Below are 15,448 nucleotides of genomic sequence, written 5' to 3'. Positions count from 1 at the left end.
CAACTGGATAAAAAACGAAGCTAATTAATACCAGAAATATATATATATATATAATCTTAGAGGAAGCAATTTTGTATTACAAATATTAAAATCACATACTTATTGGTTATTGGATATTAGTGTATGAGTGTGTGTGTGATCTTAACCGAAATGTGATACTAAGCAATGTTATATAATTATCATAAATGCGTTGCTCCAATATTAATTCCATTTTTGCCTCTAAATCTCTTTACCTGAATCTCAACCACCTGGGCCAACGGAGCTTCCCCTGTTCTGATCCAATCACCTGGCGTTTCAGCTAGCCCCGCCCACTCTGCATTTACACAGACGAGAGAAAGAGAGTGGGCGGGGCTGGTTGTGAAGTCACGCAAGTCACGTGATATTAGATCACTTTGGCGCCAGGCTTGGTTAATTACGTCATCGCCTTAGCGAGTTCACGGCGGATTGTCCGCTTCATGTAACGCATTGGATGCGATGCGATTGAATTGAACAATATAAACACATGCTGGTTATATATATATAATGTTACTGAGCTGGCCGGACCGACGCAGACTGATCGCGATGCAGCTTTGCTTGCTTAGAGTTATGTTAACGTTTACAGACTGGAGTCGAATAATAATAATAATAATAATAATAATAATTAAAAGAAAAATTAAACAAATCATAATTTCAGGTTTTTTTAGATCATGTAGTTTAAATTAAGAAAAGAAAGATATTTTCAAAGGAATTCACCGTTGCCAACGCTAACATTTCCTCACACAGCAGCAGAGAGGAGCTGGACACAATATTAGGAACACCTGCCATAGCGCTGTCAATGGGGTGCACACTGTGGGACTGATTCCTTTACCAGACCTCTCTGTGCTTTACAATGCTTCCCTATGCTTTACCAGACCTCTCTGTGCTTTACAATGCTTCCCTATGCTTTACCACACCTCTCTGTGCTTTACAATTGTTCCCTATGCTTAACCAGACCTCACTGTGCTTTACAGTGCTTCCCTATGCTTTACCAGACCTCTCTGTGCTTTACAATGCTTCCCTATGCTTTACCAGACCTCTCTGTGCTTTACAATGCTTCCCTATGCTTTACCAGACCTCTCTGTGCTTTACAATGCTTCCCTGTGCTTTACCAGACCTCTCTGTGCTTTACAATGCTTCCCTATGCTTTACCAGACCTCTCTGTGTTTTACAATGCTTCCCTATGCTTTACCAGACCTCTCTGTGCTTTACAATGCTTCCCTATGCTTTACCACACCTCTCTGTGCTTTACAATGCTTCCCTATGCTTTACCAGACCTCTCTGTGCTTTACAATGCTTCCCTATGCTTTACCAGACCTCTCTGTGCTTTACAATGCTTCCCTATGCTTTACCAGACCTCTCTGTGCTTTACAATGCTTCCCTATGCTTTACCAGACCTCTCTGTGCTTTACAATGCTTCCCTATGCTTTACCACACCTCTCTGTGCTTCACAATGCTCTGTCTGATTCAACGGAATATCGTTTTTGTGTTTAATTTGTAATGTTTTGAACCATGGAATATAATTTTTAGCCTGATAGATTCTGTTGAATGAGTTCTCTAATAATTTGCAGGCGTTTCAAAATACAAAATTCAGTTTGAGAAACTTTGAATTTCAATTGGGCTCTAGTGCCTTCATCAGCGTTGCTGAAACTAAACTGAGTCCAGCAGACCAGCTCTAGTTTGGGGCTCTAGTGCCTTCATCAGCGTGACTGAAACTAAACTGAGTCCAGCAGACCAGCTCTAGTTTGGGGCTCTAGTGCCTTCATCAGCGTGACTGAAACTAAACTGAGTCCAGCAGACCAGCTCTAGTGAGGGGCTCTAGTGCCTTCATCAGCGTGATTGAAACTAAACTGAGTCCAGCAGACCAGCTCTAGTTTGGGGCTCTAGTGCCTTCATCAGCGTGATTGAAACTAAACTGAGTCCAGCAGACCAGCTCTAGTTTGGGGCTCTAGTGCCTTCATCAGCGTGACTGAAACTAAACTGAGTCCAGCAGACCAGCTCTAGTTTGGGGCTCTAGAAATTCAAAGTTTCCCAAAGGATTCTGGGATGTCATTGTGAACTGGAATAAAACTTTACAGCCCTTGTTGATCAGTCGGAACCACGTACAGAATGTCACAGAATCTTCAGATACAACACCACACATTGAAATGCGTTCGAAAAGTCCATTTTATTCTGTCAAATGTTTTCTAAAACTGTACTGCACCTCGTAGTTTAATTATTACATTATATTTCAACATTTTCGATCCACACACACACACACACACAAAAAAAAAAATCTGATTGCAAATTCAACCTTGAAATGTTTCACTGTGAATGTCTGGTTTTTATTGTCTGCTAAGTGATAATACTAGACTTCATTGAGGGGAGCTCTGAACCCCAGGGCTGGGTGCAGCAGCAGCAGCAGCAGGGCTAGTGTGAGTTTCTAACCCTGCTCAAACTCCTGGCTCCTGATCATTTCAATATTAATAATACTAGACTTCATTGAGGGAAGCTCTGAACCCCAGGACTGGGTGCAGCAGCAGCAGCAGCAGCAGCAGGGCTAGTGTGAGTTTGTAACCCTGCTCAAACTCCTGGCTCCTGATCATTTCAATATTAATAATACTAGACTTCATTGAGGGGGGCTCTGAACCCCAGGACTGGGTGCAGCAGCAGCAGCAGCAGGGCTAGTGTGAGTTTCTAACCCTGCTCAAACTCCTGGCTCCTGATCATTTCAATATTAATAACACTAGACTTCATTGAGGGGAGCTCTGAACCCCAGGACTGGGTGCAGCAGCTGGTGTGTGAGTTTCAAACCTTGAAAAATCAAATTTCAAAATTGATAATTTGTGCAGATCAGATGTTTTTTCTTCTACTTCCTTTGCTTCTAAATCAACGTGATAGTTCGCTGTATATTACTGTATACTTCAGACATAGTGCATAAAAACGTGGACACATAAGACTGCAAAAAAACGCCCATTTAGTAACAACACTGAGGGATTCTGTGTTCCTGCAGTATTGAGAGTGTGTTTAGGGGCTCCCCAGGTGAGCAGATTTCGGGTGGGGAACTCTAAATTCACCCCCCTGTTCCGTGCCAGTCATGTGACAGCGTGACTTCTCAACTAGCCCCGCCCACTCTCTCTGTAGAGACACGCTTCAAAAAATAAAGTCACATGATCTGAACAGAACGGGCGTTTTCAGTCCTGTTAGGATTCACCAGGCGAACTCCTCGAACCAGCTCAATAAAAAAAAAGGCAGGTTTGAAAATTTTTTGGAGGAACCCAGAATCGCTCAGAGCAACCGAAGCAAAAAAACAGCCAGGAGCGGGGAATGTAATAAACGAATCAAAACAGGATTCGGAACTGCCTCGATGATCTGAACTACCGGGAAAGCGTTTGCATCGAAATCTAATAGAAAAAAACGGGATACAGCAATACTGACTGTGTCTGGGGGCTGTGCTTTATAATTATGGCTTCTGATTTTCGGTTTTTAAAACACCCTAAATACCAAAAAAACCTGAAATAGGTGAATAAACACTGGAAAAAAATGGTTCATCAATTCACGTTGACTGTTCCCTAAATAAAACCTCCTACAAAAATAATGATAAATACATTTACCGGTGCTGCTGGGCAACGTCCCGCCTTCCTGACTTGTATCTATCATTGATTCGTTGTGAATGCTTTAAACCCGCCCCCAACTACTGATTGACAGCCCATCCCTGCATTTCTATTGGAGAGTCCGCGTGGGAGACTTAAAACGAGATTACAGTCAGGATGGAGGCTTGTTAGCGGGATTTCAAGCTGTATTACAGTTAAGAGACGAAGGATTTAAAACAGGATTGTGCCTCCAGACCAAAACCCCAGAAGATGTGCCGAGACCAGAGGGATCTCACTGCGGAAGACAGCAAAGGAACGAAGGGACATCTTAAGAGTGGAAGTCCTGTCCAGTTACTACTATACATATTGACAGAAAAAGAAAACAGAAGAACATAAGAAAGTTTCCAAACGAGAGGAGGCCCCATTCAGCCCATCTTGCTCGTTTGGTTGTTAGTAGCTTATTGATCCCAGAATCTCATCAAGCAGCTTCTTGAAGGATCCCAGGGTGTCAGCTTCAACAACATTACTGGGGAGTTGGTTCCAGACCCTCACGATTCTCTGTGTAAAAAAAGCACCTCCTATTTTCTGTTCTGAATGCCTCTTTATCTAATTTGTGACCCCTGGTCCTTGTTTCTTTTTTTCAGGTCCCCTGGGTCGACATTGTCTATACCTTTTAGGATTTTGAATGTTTGAATCAGATCGCCGCGTAGTCTTCTTTGTTCAAGACTGAACAGATTCAATTCTTTCAGCCTGTCTGCATACGACATGCCTTTTAAACCCGGGATAATTCTGGTTGCTCTTCTTTGCACTCTTTCTAGAGCAGCAATATCCTTTTTGTAACGAGGTGACCAGAACTGAACACAATATTCTAGGTGAGGTCTTACTAATGCATTGTAGAGTTTTAACATTACTTCCCTTGATTTAAATTCAACACTTCTCACAATATATCCGAGCATCTCGTTGGCCTTTTTTATAGCTTCCCCACATTGTCTAGAGGAAGACATTTCTGAGTCAATATAAACTCATAGGTCTTTTTCATAGATTCCTTCTTCAATTTCAGTATCTCCCATATGAGATTTAGAATGCTCATTTTTATTTTGGAAAACAAAAACACTAATTTCATAAAGCAGATCAAAAACGAAAGCCCAGAAATAAAACAATTTACATAAAACTCAAAAAACAGAAGCCGTAATTATAATTGAATGGGAGGATGGGATTTCATTATCATAACTACAGCACCTGTAGAAATGACAGCCAGCACAGACATGAGCAAATCCACCCTCATAAATGACTGTTATTTTTTCTGTTTCTGTTACAAAATGGGTTTTTTTTTGTGTTCTAAAACGCACCCCAAAACCAAACACTAATTTAATATATTGATATGTATAACTATATTCATATATTTATAAAAAATAGACAACTTGTCAAAATGTTCATTCTAAGATAGCAGCTTTCTATTGGACGAAAAAAACACAACTCCCCCCCCCCCCAAGCCCCGCCCCCTGCTTTTTCAGCGTCCGAGGTCACTTCCTGTGCAGCTCCAGAGGTCAACTTCCTGTCTGGATCCCCATGAAGAGGAAGTAGAGCCTCTTATTTCCTGTCTCTTTTGACATCATTTCCTGTTTTTGTTTGTTTTTGATGGAAGAACTAAATTCAGTGACGTTGGTTTTCCACGGGGGGAAGCAGTTTTTGAAACGCAATTTCCGTTCGTTTCGACGTTATATTTTTCAACGAAAAACGAGCATCCCATTTTCTCTCTCAATTTCTTTCTCGAAAACCGGATTTGAACTTTCCAATATTTTCTCACAGCTGGGTTTATATTTTTCTTCGAGTTTCGACTCCCAGCCCCGCAGCTCATGTAGAAAAATACCTTTTAATAATTTAATTGCCACTAACTCTCTATATTTCCATCTCTCCTTCATGAAAAGTCTTTACTTTGTGCATCTGAACGCTTTTGAAAAACCGTATCGTCCTCGTCTTCCCAGAATCCCTTCCTGTTTCCACCAGAGAGACGTTACCAACGACAACCAAACTCGCATCGGCCGTGGATTTTTCAATCACGTTCCCCTTGCTTTTTCCCCCACGAAGCTCCGCGGAACCAGATTCTTTGGAAAAAGCGAGTTTCGCTGCCATTTTATTTTGGTTTTTCGCATCAGAAAAAAAACGTGTTTTTTTTCTTTAAAAACGTGGTTTCGTGATCCAGCGTTTGCTTTTAAAACCGCAGCCCGTTAGCGTCTCTTTCTCCCTTCCCCCATCTATCTGTCGATAAGCATCACAGTCCTTCTGCGATTCACCATATTCAAGATAACATCTGTCTTGATTTCTTTTCGTTGCTTTTCGCTCATGAAAAAAAACCCCATTTCTGACACAGGATTATTCCCCAATGCCTTTTCAACATCCCGTTACAAAACTCCTGTCTTCAGTGTGTAGTTATATATTCACATTGCTTGTTCCTGGCCACCTCTTTGTTAGTTGAGACTCACACAGTACATTAAATAACAAACAACGATATTTTCACAGGGGGGGGGTAATGTGACAAGGCTCCTCGATGAGACTCATCTCTTTTTTCTCGAAGACACCACCCTGCTTTTCCTGCCGAATCTCGGATACTCTTCCCGGATAAAATCTGCACCCCGATCCTCCCTCCCCTCTTGCCCCTTGTCCGCCTTCTCGCCCCCTCCCAAACCCTCGTCCGCGACCCACGAAGGCACGGAGAGGTAACCCTCCGGGTAAAAAAGCCGCAAGTCTTTCCCCCGTATAGAAACGCCGGTTCGGTCCAGGCTGCCCGTGCTGTTGCACTTTTTTGCCAAAGAGGGCGCCGGAGAAGCAGGAGACAGCAAGGAAGTGAGCGAGAGGCTGCTTAAAGTCTCGGACAAATGTTCGCTGTTGTTGGCTTGGCCTCCGGTCTCCAGTTCCTCGTCCGACGGCTCCAGAGAGTCCCGCTGGGTGCAGCCGGGGCTGGTGCTGCCCCCGCTGCTCTGGCTCCTCTGGTGCCCCCTGCTGGCTTGGAGGGTATGAGCGGTTGGGTGGGAATCGGCTCTGCTGTTGCCTAGAGGTCTCTGGTTGCTGTGCAGAGTGTTGAGGCGGTTGCTGTGGCGATCGTTGCTTGGCAACGGGCAGATGAGAGGCAGGTCCCTGGGAGGAGACACGCTGAAGCTAAGGCCCTCTTCCAGGGTGTTCTCAAAGCTGCCCTCTGAACTGCCTGTCGCTAAAGACGACTCGCTCAGCGTGGTGTGCTGGAATATAAAATAGAGAATATATCTGAATACAAACTATTGAAGGTGCTGTTCATTAGACTACCTGTGATAGACACACACACACACTAGCTTTAAAGTGATTCAAATACTTCTGGTGGAAAAATAGCTTTCATCAGCGTGATTGAAACTAAACTGAGTCCAGCAGACCAGCTCTAGTGTGGGGCTCTAGTGCCTTCATCAGCGTGATTGAAACTAAACTGAGTCCAGCAGACCAGCTCTAGTTTGGGGCTCTAGTGCCTTCATCAGCGTGATTGAAACTAAACTGAGTCCAGCAGACCAGCTCTAGTTTGGGGCTCTAGTGCCTTCATCAGCGTGATTGAAACTAAACTGAGTCCAGCAGACCAGCTCTAGTTTGGGGCTCTAGTGCCTTCATCAGCGTGATTGAAACTAAACTGAGTCCAGCAGACTAGCTCTAGTTTGGGGCTCTAGTGCCTTCATCAGCGTGATTGAAACTAAACTGAGTCCAGCAGACCAGCTCTAGTTTGGGGCTCTAGTGTCTTCATCAGAGTGATTGAAACTAAACTGAGTCCAGCAGACCAGCTCTAGTCTGGGGCTCTAGTGCCTTCATCAGCGTGATTGAAACTAAACTGAGTCCAGCAGACCAGCTCTAGTCTGGGGCTCTAGTGCCTTCATCAGCGTGATTGAAACTAAACTGAGTCCAGCAGACCAGCTCTAGTCTGGGGCTCTAGTGCCTTCATCAGCGTGATTGAAACTAAACTGAGTCCAGCAGACCAGCTCTAGTTTGGGGCTCTAGTGCCTTCATCAGCGTGATTGAAACTAAACTGAGTCCAGCAGACCAGCTCTAGTTTGGGGCTCTAGTGCCTTCATCAGCGTGACTGAAACTAAATTGAGTCCAGCAGACCAGCTCTAGTTTGGGGCTCTAGTGCCTTCATCAGCGTGATTGAAACTAAACTGAGTCCAGCAGACCAGCTCTAGTTTGGGGCTCTAGTGCCTTCATCAGCGTGATTGAAACTAAACTGAGTCCAGCAGACCAGCTCTAGTTTGGGGCTCTAGTGCCTTCATCAGCGTGATTGAAACTAAACTGAGTCCAGCAGACCAGCTCTAGTCTGGGGCTCTAGTGCCTTCATCAGCGTGATTGAAACTAAACTGAGTCCAGCAGACCAGCTCTAGTTTGGGGCTCTAGTGCCTTCATCAGCGTGATTGATGGTTCAGTCTTGTCACCTGCGTTGCCAGGGGTCTGTTGCTGGCGCTCGGAGATCGCAGGGAAGCCCAGGATGCGGGGGAAGTCAGTCTGCCACTGGTCCCAGTCTCCACTCCACCAGTGGCACTGGGAGCTGGGGGGGCAGCGGTGGCAGGGTGGAAGAAATCTACTGGGAGGTGGAGAACTGATAAACTGGAACCAGCAACTAGAGAGAGAGAGAGGGGGGGGAGAGAAAGAAAGAGAGAGAGAGAAAAAGAGAGGGAGGAGGGAGAGAGAGGGGAGAGAGGGGGAGAGAGAGAGAGAAAGAGAGATAGAGAGAGGGAGGAGAGAAGAGGGAGAGAGAGAGGGGGAGAGAGGGAGGGGGAGAGAGAGAGGAGAAAGAGAGTATGTAAAAATAATGTGATATCTTGTAACAATTGTAAGTCGCCCTGGATAAGGGCGTCTGCTAAGAAATAAATAAATAAATAAATAAATAAATAAATGAATGATTAATAATAATAATAATAATAATAATAATAATAATAATAATAATAATAATAATAATAATAATAATATGGAATTTCAGGCCAGGGCAGATTATTTGCTCCTTACCACTTTGCTGTGTGGCTGTGGTGGCAGGGATACAGCAGCTGTCTGGCCCTCCGATCTGAAAGAGGCAGCCCTCCCTGTCCCTCCCCCTCCCCCTCTCCCTCTCCCTCTCCCCCTCCCCTCCTGGGCTGGCCGGCTGGGGTCTCTGGTCTCCCAGATCCTCCGAGCTGCGGGAGTCACTGCTTCCCTCCTGCAAAATCAAAGGAAAATAAAAAAACACTGCATTTCCCAGCATTCCTTTCCATAGGGACCGATGAGAGAGGATCATGGGAGTTGTAGTCTCTGATTGACATGGCCACGCTGCACTCGCTAATACACAATTAGTGGGGGGGGACGGGACTGCATTTCCCAGCATACCTCAGCATAGGGACTACTGAGAGAGGATTGTGGGAGTTGTAGTCTCAGTAAGACATCTATGTCCCAGTCGCAAACGTAGTTACAAAGGTAGACAAAAAACTACATGTCCCAGCATACCTCAGCATAGGGACTAATGAGAGAGGATCATGGGAGCTGTAGTCTCTCAGTGGGACATAGATGTCCGTCACAAATGTAGTTACAAAATTAGATTAAAAAACTGCGTGTCCCAGCATACCTCAGCATAGGGACTGGTCATAGAGGATCATGGGAGCTGTAGTGTCTTAGGAACCCATCTATGTCTGGTACAGGGAGACCCAGCTAACACAGACTGTGCGCTCTCTGCTCAAGCAGATCTATTGCCCTGTGTTACTAATTAAACCATTAACATAAGGGCTATAATAAATGATGATGCTTCTGAGCTAAAGAAGGGTCCTGAGCGAGCTTCATCCCAATCGGACGAGCGCTTCTCTCCCGTTGCTAAGCGGTTGCTAGGGTACCTTGCTGTCGCGCGCCAGCAGCTGGTAAACGCTGTGGTCGTCCAGGCTGAGGTCATCAGGAAGCGCCGGGGAGGAGGACTTGTCAGAGAGCTGCTCTGACATCAGAGACACCTGCTCCACTTCAGCAAGACGAACCTGGAGAGAGGGGAGGGGGGAGAGAGACGAGGGGGGGGGAGAGGGGGAGGGGAGGGAGAGGGGGGGAGAGAGAGACGAGGGGGGGGGAGGGAGAGGGGAGGGGGGAGAGAGGAAGGGGAGGGAGGGAGGGGAGGGGGAGATGGAGAGGAGGAGAGACGGGGAGGGAGAGAGAGAGGGAGGGGGAGAGGGGGAGGGGAGGGGAGGGGGGAGAGAGAGACGAGGGGGGGGGAGAGGGGGATGCGAGGGAGAGGGGGGGAGAGAGAGACGAGAGGGGGTGAGGGAGAGGGGAGGGGGGGAGAGAGGAAGGGGAGGGAGGGAGGGGAGGGGGAGATGGAGAGGAAGGGGAGGGAGGGGGGGAGAGAGGGGGAGATGGAGAGGAGGAGAGACGGGGAGGGGAGGGAGAGAGAGGGAGGGGAGGGAGGGAGGGGAGGGGGAGATGGAGAGGAGGAGAGACGGGGAGGGGGAGAGAGAGAGGGAGGGGGAGAGAGAGGAAGGGGAGGGAGGGGGGGAGAGAGGGGGAGATGGAGAGGAGGAGAGACGGGGAGGGGAGGGGGAGAGAGGGAGGGGGAGAGAGAGGGAGAGGGAGGAGAGAGGGGAAAGAGGGAGAGGAGGAGAGGAGGAGACGGGAGAGGAAGGAGAGGGGGAGGAGGGAGAGAGGAGAGGGAGAGAGACAGAGAGGGGAGAGGGAGAGAGAGACGGGGGAGAGGATGGAGAGGGAGGAGGGAGAGAGACAGAGAGAGAGCGAGACAGACAGAGACAGAGAGAGAGCGAGACAGACAGAGAGACAGAGAGAGGGGGATGAAGGAGAGAGGGGGAGAGTGGGAGGGGAAGGAGAAGAGATGGGGAGAGGAAAAAGGGGGGAAGGAGAGAGAGAGAGAGAGAGAGACAGGGAGGTATATGTACACAGAAATGCATTGTAAGATGTAATATATATTAACATGTATTTTTTCTCTCTAAGTTAAAAGCACGGTGCTCTCAGTATGCGGGTCCTCACCTCCTGCCTGTGGTGCTGGCAGCCTTTACACAGAGGCGAAGATGAATAGTGATGGAAGACAGAGCCGGAGAGATTATCAATCATCAGGAGCTCTCCTTCAAACGAGTCCTTAATGAGAAGAGAGACGCTGTCCAGCCACAGATTCTCCTAGAGAAGCAGAGCACAGCACTGTTACTGCAGCACAGGAATACAGCACAGCACTGTTACTGCAGCACAGGAATACAGCACAGCACTGTTACTGCAGCACAGGAATACAGCACAGCACTGTTACTGCAGCACAGGAATACAGCACAGCACTGTTACTGCAGCACAGGAATACAGCACAGCACTGTTACTGCAGCACAGGAATACAGCACAGCACTGTTACTGCAGCACAGGAATACAGCACAGCACTGTTACTGCAGCACAGGAATACAGCACAGCACTGTTACTGCAGCACAGGAATACAGCACAGCACTGTTACTGCAGCACAGGAATACAGCACAGCACTGTTACTGCAGCACAGGAATACAGCACTGTTACTGCAGCACAGGAATACAGCACAGCACTGTTACTGCAGCACAGGAATACAGCACAGCACTGTTACTGCAGCACAGGAATACAGCACAGCACTGTTACTGCAGCACAGGAATACAGCACAGCACTGTTACTGCAGCACAGGAATACAGCACAGCACTGTTACTGCAGCACAATAGAGCACACACACACACACACACACGTCCGTCCCAAAAGTAATTAGGCTTTTAATAATTACTGTAGCGGTTAGAGCAGGCTGTCTCAGAACAGAAAGCACACACTGGTAATCCTGTCTGCTCACTCCTCGCTGTTCACTTCAAATGTCTTTTTAGACAGGCAGGCAACGCTAGCACAAGTATAGGGCAGCTACAATGGGGTGAGGCTGGTAGAATGGGACCACAGTGTGCTAACTATACCCTCAATGATCTTCAATGGCAGACAGACAGACAGCGGCACTGCAATGGCTCTGTATTACACTGAGGGGCAATGGGAGCACAAGTATAGGGCAGCTACAATGGGGTGAGGCTGGTAGAATGGGACCACAGTGTGCTAACTATACCCTCAATGATCTTCAATGGCAGACAGACAGACAGCGGCACTGCAATGGTTCTGTATTTCAATAATACTAGACTTCATTGAGGGGAGCTCTGAACCCCAGGACTGGGTGCAGCAGCAGCAGCAGCAGCAGGGCTAGTGTGAGTTTGTAACCCTGCTCAAACTCCTGACTCCTGATCATTTCAATATTAATAATACTAGACTTCATTGAGGGGAGCTCTGAACCCCAGGACTGGGTGCAGCAGCAGCAGCAGGGCTAGTGTGAGTTTGTAACCCTGCTCAAACTCCTGGCTCCTGATCATTTCAATATTAATAATACTAGACTTCATTGAGGGGAGCTCTGAACCCCAGGACTGGGTGCAGCAGCAGCAGCAGCAGGGCTAGTGTGAGTTTGTAACCCTGCTCAAACTCCTGACTCCTGATCATTTCAATATTAATAATACTAGACTTCATTGAGGGGAGCTCTGAACCCCAGGACTGGGTGCAGCAGCAGCAGCAGGGCTAGTGTGAGTTTGTAACCCTGCTCAAACTCCTGGCTCCTGATCATTTCAATCACAGACTTCAAAACTGCACTAGACAGCGAAATGAAAGGGCACCACAGACAGGAAGAGTGGGAATTATTCACTTTGTGAGAATCTCTTCAAACCCCAGCAGCTTTAAACAAACAAGGTCAATAAACTGAACTTTCTCCATTGATGCAGAAAACTCAATTCAGGCAGGCAGGCAGGCAGGCAGCCCACTGAGGCAATTCAGGGGGTCTTTATCCGAAAATGATGATTGGCAGGTCTGGTTTCCCTGCATGAATACACCGGCAGGACCTCTGCCCGCCCCCCCGCTAGTTTTTGGTACGCACCCCCCCTCTGGTTTGCCCCCCTGCAGCTAGACGTCAATGCAGCCCAGCTTCACTCCAAACACAATGGAGATCAGTCTGTTCTGGACTTGGCATCAATTTCTCTTTTAAGTGTTTTTTTGTTTTTCTTTTTTGCTGCAGAGCGAGAGGAGACCCGTTCAGCCCATCATCGGAGCTCATCCAGGGTCCCAGCAGCTGATCGGTCTCAGAACTGTGTCAAAATCTCCCTAAAGAATGAACTTGCTGGGCTAGGACTACGGCTCCCAGCATGCCTCTGCACCCGCGGCCATGGTGAGGCATGCTGGGAGCTGTAGTTCTTTATGCTGTGGTCTCGTATCACAAGCGATACAGACCTCTATTACGATACATCATGTACAGCTGTGGACAAAAGTTTAGCAGCATCACCCTCTATATAGAATGAACTGATTCAGCTTCATAGAGTCCAATGAAAGCTGCTGAATAATGTTCCCTTGTTAACATATTGAATTCCACCCCCTCTATATAGAATGAACTGATTCAGCTTCATAGAGTCCAATGAAAGCTGCTGAATAATGTTCCCTTGTTAACATATTGAATTCCACACCCAGCGCTTTGTAGTTTTCCAGATACTGAACGAAAAACTGACGTTGAAAAAAAACGTGACATTTCAGAAATCTAACATGAAATACGACTGGACTGCGATTATGGCTTCCGGTAGAGACTTTTTTAAAGGACAGCAGTGTGGAGTAGTGGTCAGGGCTCTGGACTCTTGACCGGAGGGTCGTGGGTTCAATCCCAGGTGGGGGACACTGCTGCTGTACCCTTGAGCAAGGTACTTTACCTAGATTGCTCCAGTAAAAACCCAACTGTATAAATGGGGAATTGTGTGTAAAAATAATGTGATATCTTGTAAGAATTGTAAGTCGCCCTGGATAAGGGCGTCTGCTAAGAAATAAATAATAATAATTATATATATTTTTTTAATATTCTAGTATTTAGGAACGTTTGCTGTGTAAGAACGTCAGAGAAAGTGATGACACATTGAAGGCGACTTGCCAATTTCGTTCTGCTTTCATAAACAGGTATGTTGAATCACGCAAAACATCTTGACTATTTTTCAGCAGCGTGAAAGAAGCCGTTTTCTACCGTGAAAAATAAACACACAGCCCTGACCGTGACATCTCCAGGAGTGTTCAGTTCTGGTCACCTCGTTACAAAAATGATATTGCTGCTCTAGAAAGAGTGCAAAGAAGAGCAACCAGAATTATCCCGGGTTTAAAAGGCATGTCGTATGCAGACAGGCTAAAAGAATTGAATCTATTCAGTCTTGAACAAAGAAGACTACGCTGTGATCTGATTCAAGCATTCAAAATCCTAAAAGGTATAGACAATGTCGACCCAGGGGACCTGAAAAAAAGAAACAAGGACCAGGGGTCACAAATTAGATAAAGGGGCATTCAGAACAGAAAATAGGAGGCGCTTTTTTTACACAGAGAATGGTGAGGGTCTGGAACCAACTCCCCAGTAATGTTGTTGAAGCTGACACCCTGGGATCCTTCAAGAAGCTGCTTGATGAGATTCTGGGATCAATAAGCTACTAACAACCAAACGAGCAAGATGGGCCGAATGGGGCCTCCTCTCGTTTGGAAACTTTCTTATGTTCTTATGTTCTTAACTGAATTCTGCACGAATGACTCTACCTTGCGTTACGCTTATTAAAAAGGGGAAATTGAAAGCATGAGCAATCTGTTTAAAATGTCTAAAAACGATGTTTCTGTAGCTGAAGCTGAAGCTGTGTTTGAATCGCAAGCAGTCTCTGGATTTCATGTTTTAACACTTTCCCAGGTATAGCTGCAGATAGGTGATTATTGGATCAAAGGAGCTTAGACTGAGCCAGGTTGTCATGGCGATCATCGATAGCGAACGCGCGGCTTTAAGCGGTCTGTCTGCCATTGAAGATCATTGAGGGTATAGTTAGCACACTGTGGTCCCATTCTACCAGCCTCACCCCATTGTAGCTGCCCTATACTTGTGCTACCATTGCCCCTCAGTGTAATACAGAGCCATTGCAGTGCCGCTGTCTGTCTGTCTGCCATTGAAGATCATTGAGGGTATAGTTAGCACACTGTGGTCCCATTCTACCAGCCTCACCCCATTGTAGCTGCCCTATACTTGTGCTACCATTGCCCCTCAGTGTAATACAGAGCCATTGCAGTCCCGCTGTCTGTCTGTCTGCCATTGAAGATCATTGAGGGTATAGTTAGCACACTGTGGTCCCATTCTACAAGCCTCACCCCATTGTAGCTGCCCTATACTTGTGCTACCATTGCCCCTCAGTGTAATACAGAGCCATTGCAGTGCCGCTGTCTGTCTGTCTGCCATTGAAGATCATTGAGGGTACAGTCAGCACACTGTGGTCCCATTCTACCAGATTTTAACTAGAATGTGCCAGAACACAAAACACCCACAAACCACACCGAATCTCACCTGTGCTGGAGAGTACAGCCTCCGGGGGTGTCCGTCGGGGTGTCCGGCGTTATGATTGGCTCCCGCGTTGCTGCGACAGCCCCCCCCTCCTCCTCCTCCTCCTACTCCTCCTCCTCCTCCTCCTGCGGGCTCCCCCTCCCCCGCGCCGCACAGCCCCCCCCTCTGAGCCTCCAGCTCCAGCTCGATCTCGGCGTCCAGCTCGGCGTCCTCCTGGGCCTCCTTGTTGGAGTCGTCCAGGTGCTTCATGAGCACGGCCACCACCACGTTGATGAGCACGAACTGGGCGGTCAGCACAAAGCTGACGAAGTACAGCGGGGAGATGAACTGCAGGTTACTGAGGCAGCTGCGCTCGTCAGGGGTGCATTCCCTGAGTGTGTCCTGAGAGAGAGAGGGGGAGAGAGAGGGAGAGAGAGAGAGAGAGAGAGAGGGAGAGAGATGAACTGCAGGTTACTGAGGCAGCTGCGCTCGTCAGGGGTGCATTCCC

General features: G+C 47.2%; 1 protein-coding gene across 1 annotated transcript in view; it reads right to left on the bottom strand.

The window, feature by feature from the left end:
• Positions 1-1,343: 1,343 nt before the first annotated feature.
• cacna1ia (calcium voltage-gated channel subunit alpha1 Ia) overlaps positions 1,344-15,448 on the bottom strand; it is a 65,093-nt gene continuing 50,988 nt past the window's right edge. Inside the window, exons 30-35 of the mRNA XM_059019083.1 lie at positions 14,965-15,342; positions 10,578-10,724; positions 9,449-9,583; positions 8,598-8,784; positions 8,027-8,211; positions 1,344-6,823 (exon numbers count right to left, since the gene is read on the bottom strand). Of these exons, the coding sequence (XP_058875066.1) occupies positions 6,143-6,823; positions 8,027-8,211; positions 8,598-8,784; positions 9,449-9,583; positions 10,578-10,724; positions 14,965-15,342 (1,713 nt within the window). The 3' untranslated portion in view covers positions 1,344-6,142. The remainder of the gene's footprint in view (positions 6,824-8,026; positions 8,212-8,597; positions 8,785-9,448; positions 9,584-10,577; positions 10,725-14,964; positions 15,343-15,448) is intronic.

This window comes from Acipenser ruthenus, unplaced genomic scaffold (assembly GCF_902713425.1).
Source record: "Acipenser ruthenus unplaced genomic scaffold, fAciRut3.2 maternal haplotype, whole genome shotgun sequence".
Taxonomy (NCBI): domain Eukaryota; kingdom Metazoa; phylum Chordata; class Actinopteri; order Acipenseriformes; family Acipenseridae; genus Acipenser; species Acipenser ruthenus.
Note: the sequence above shows the minus strand (reverse complement) of the source record. Positions and strands in the feature narration are given on the sequence as shown.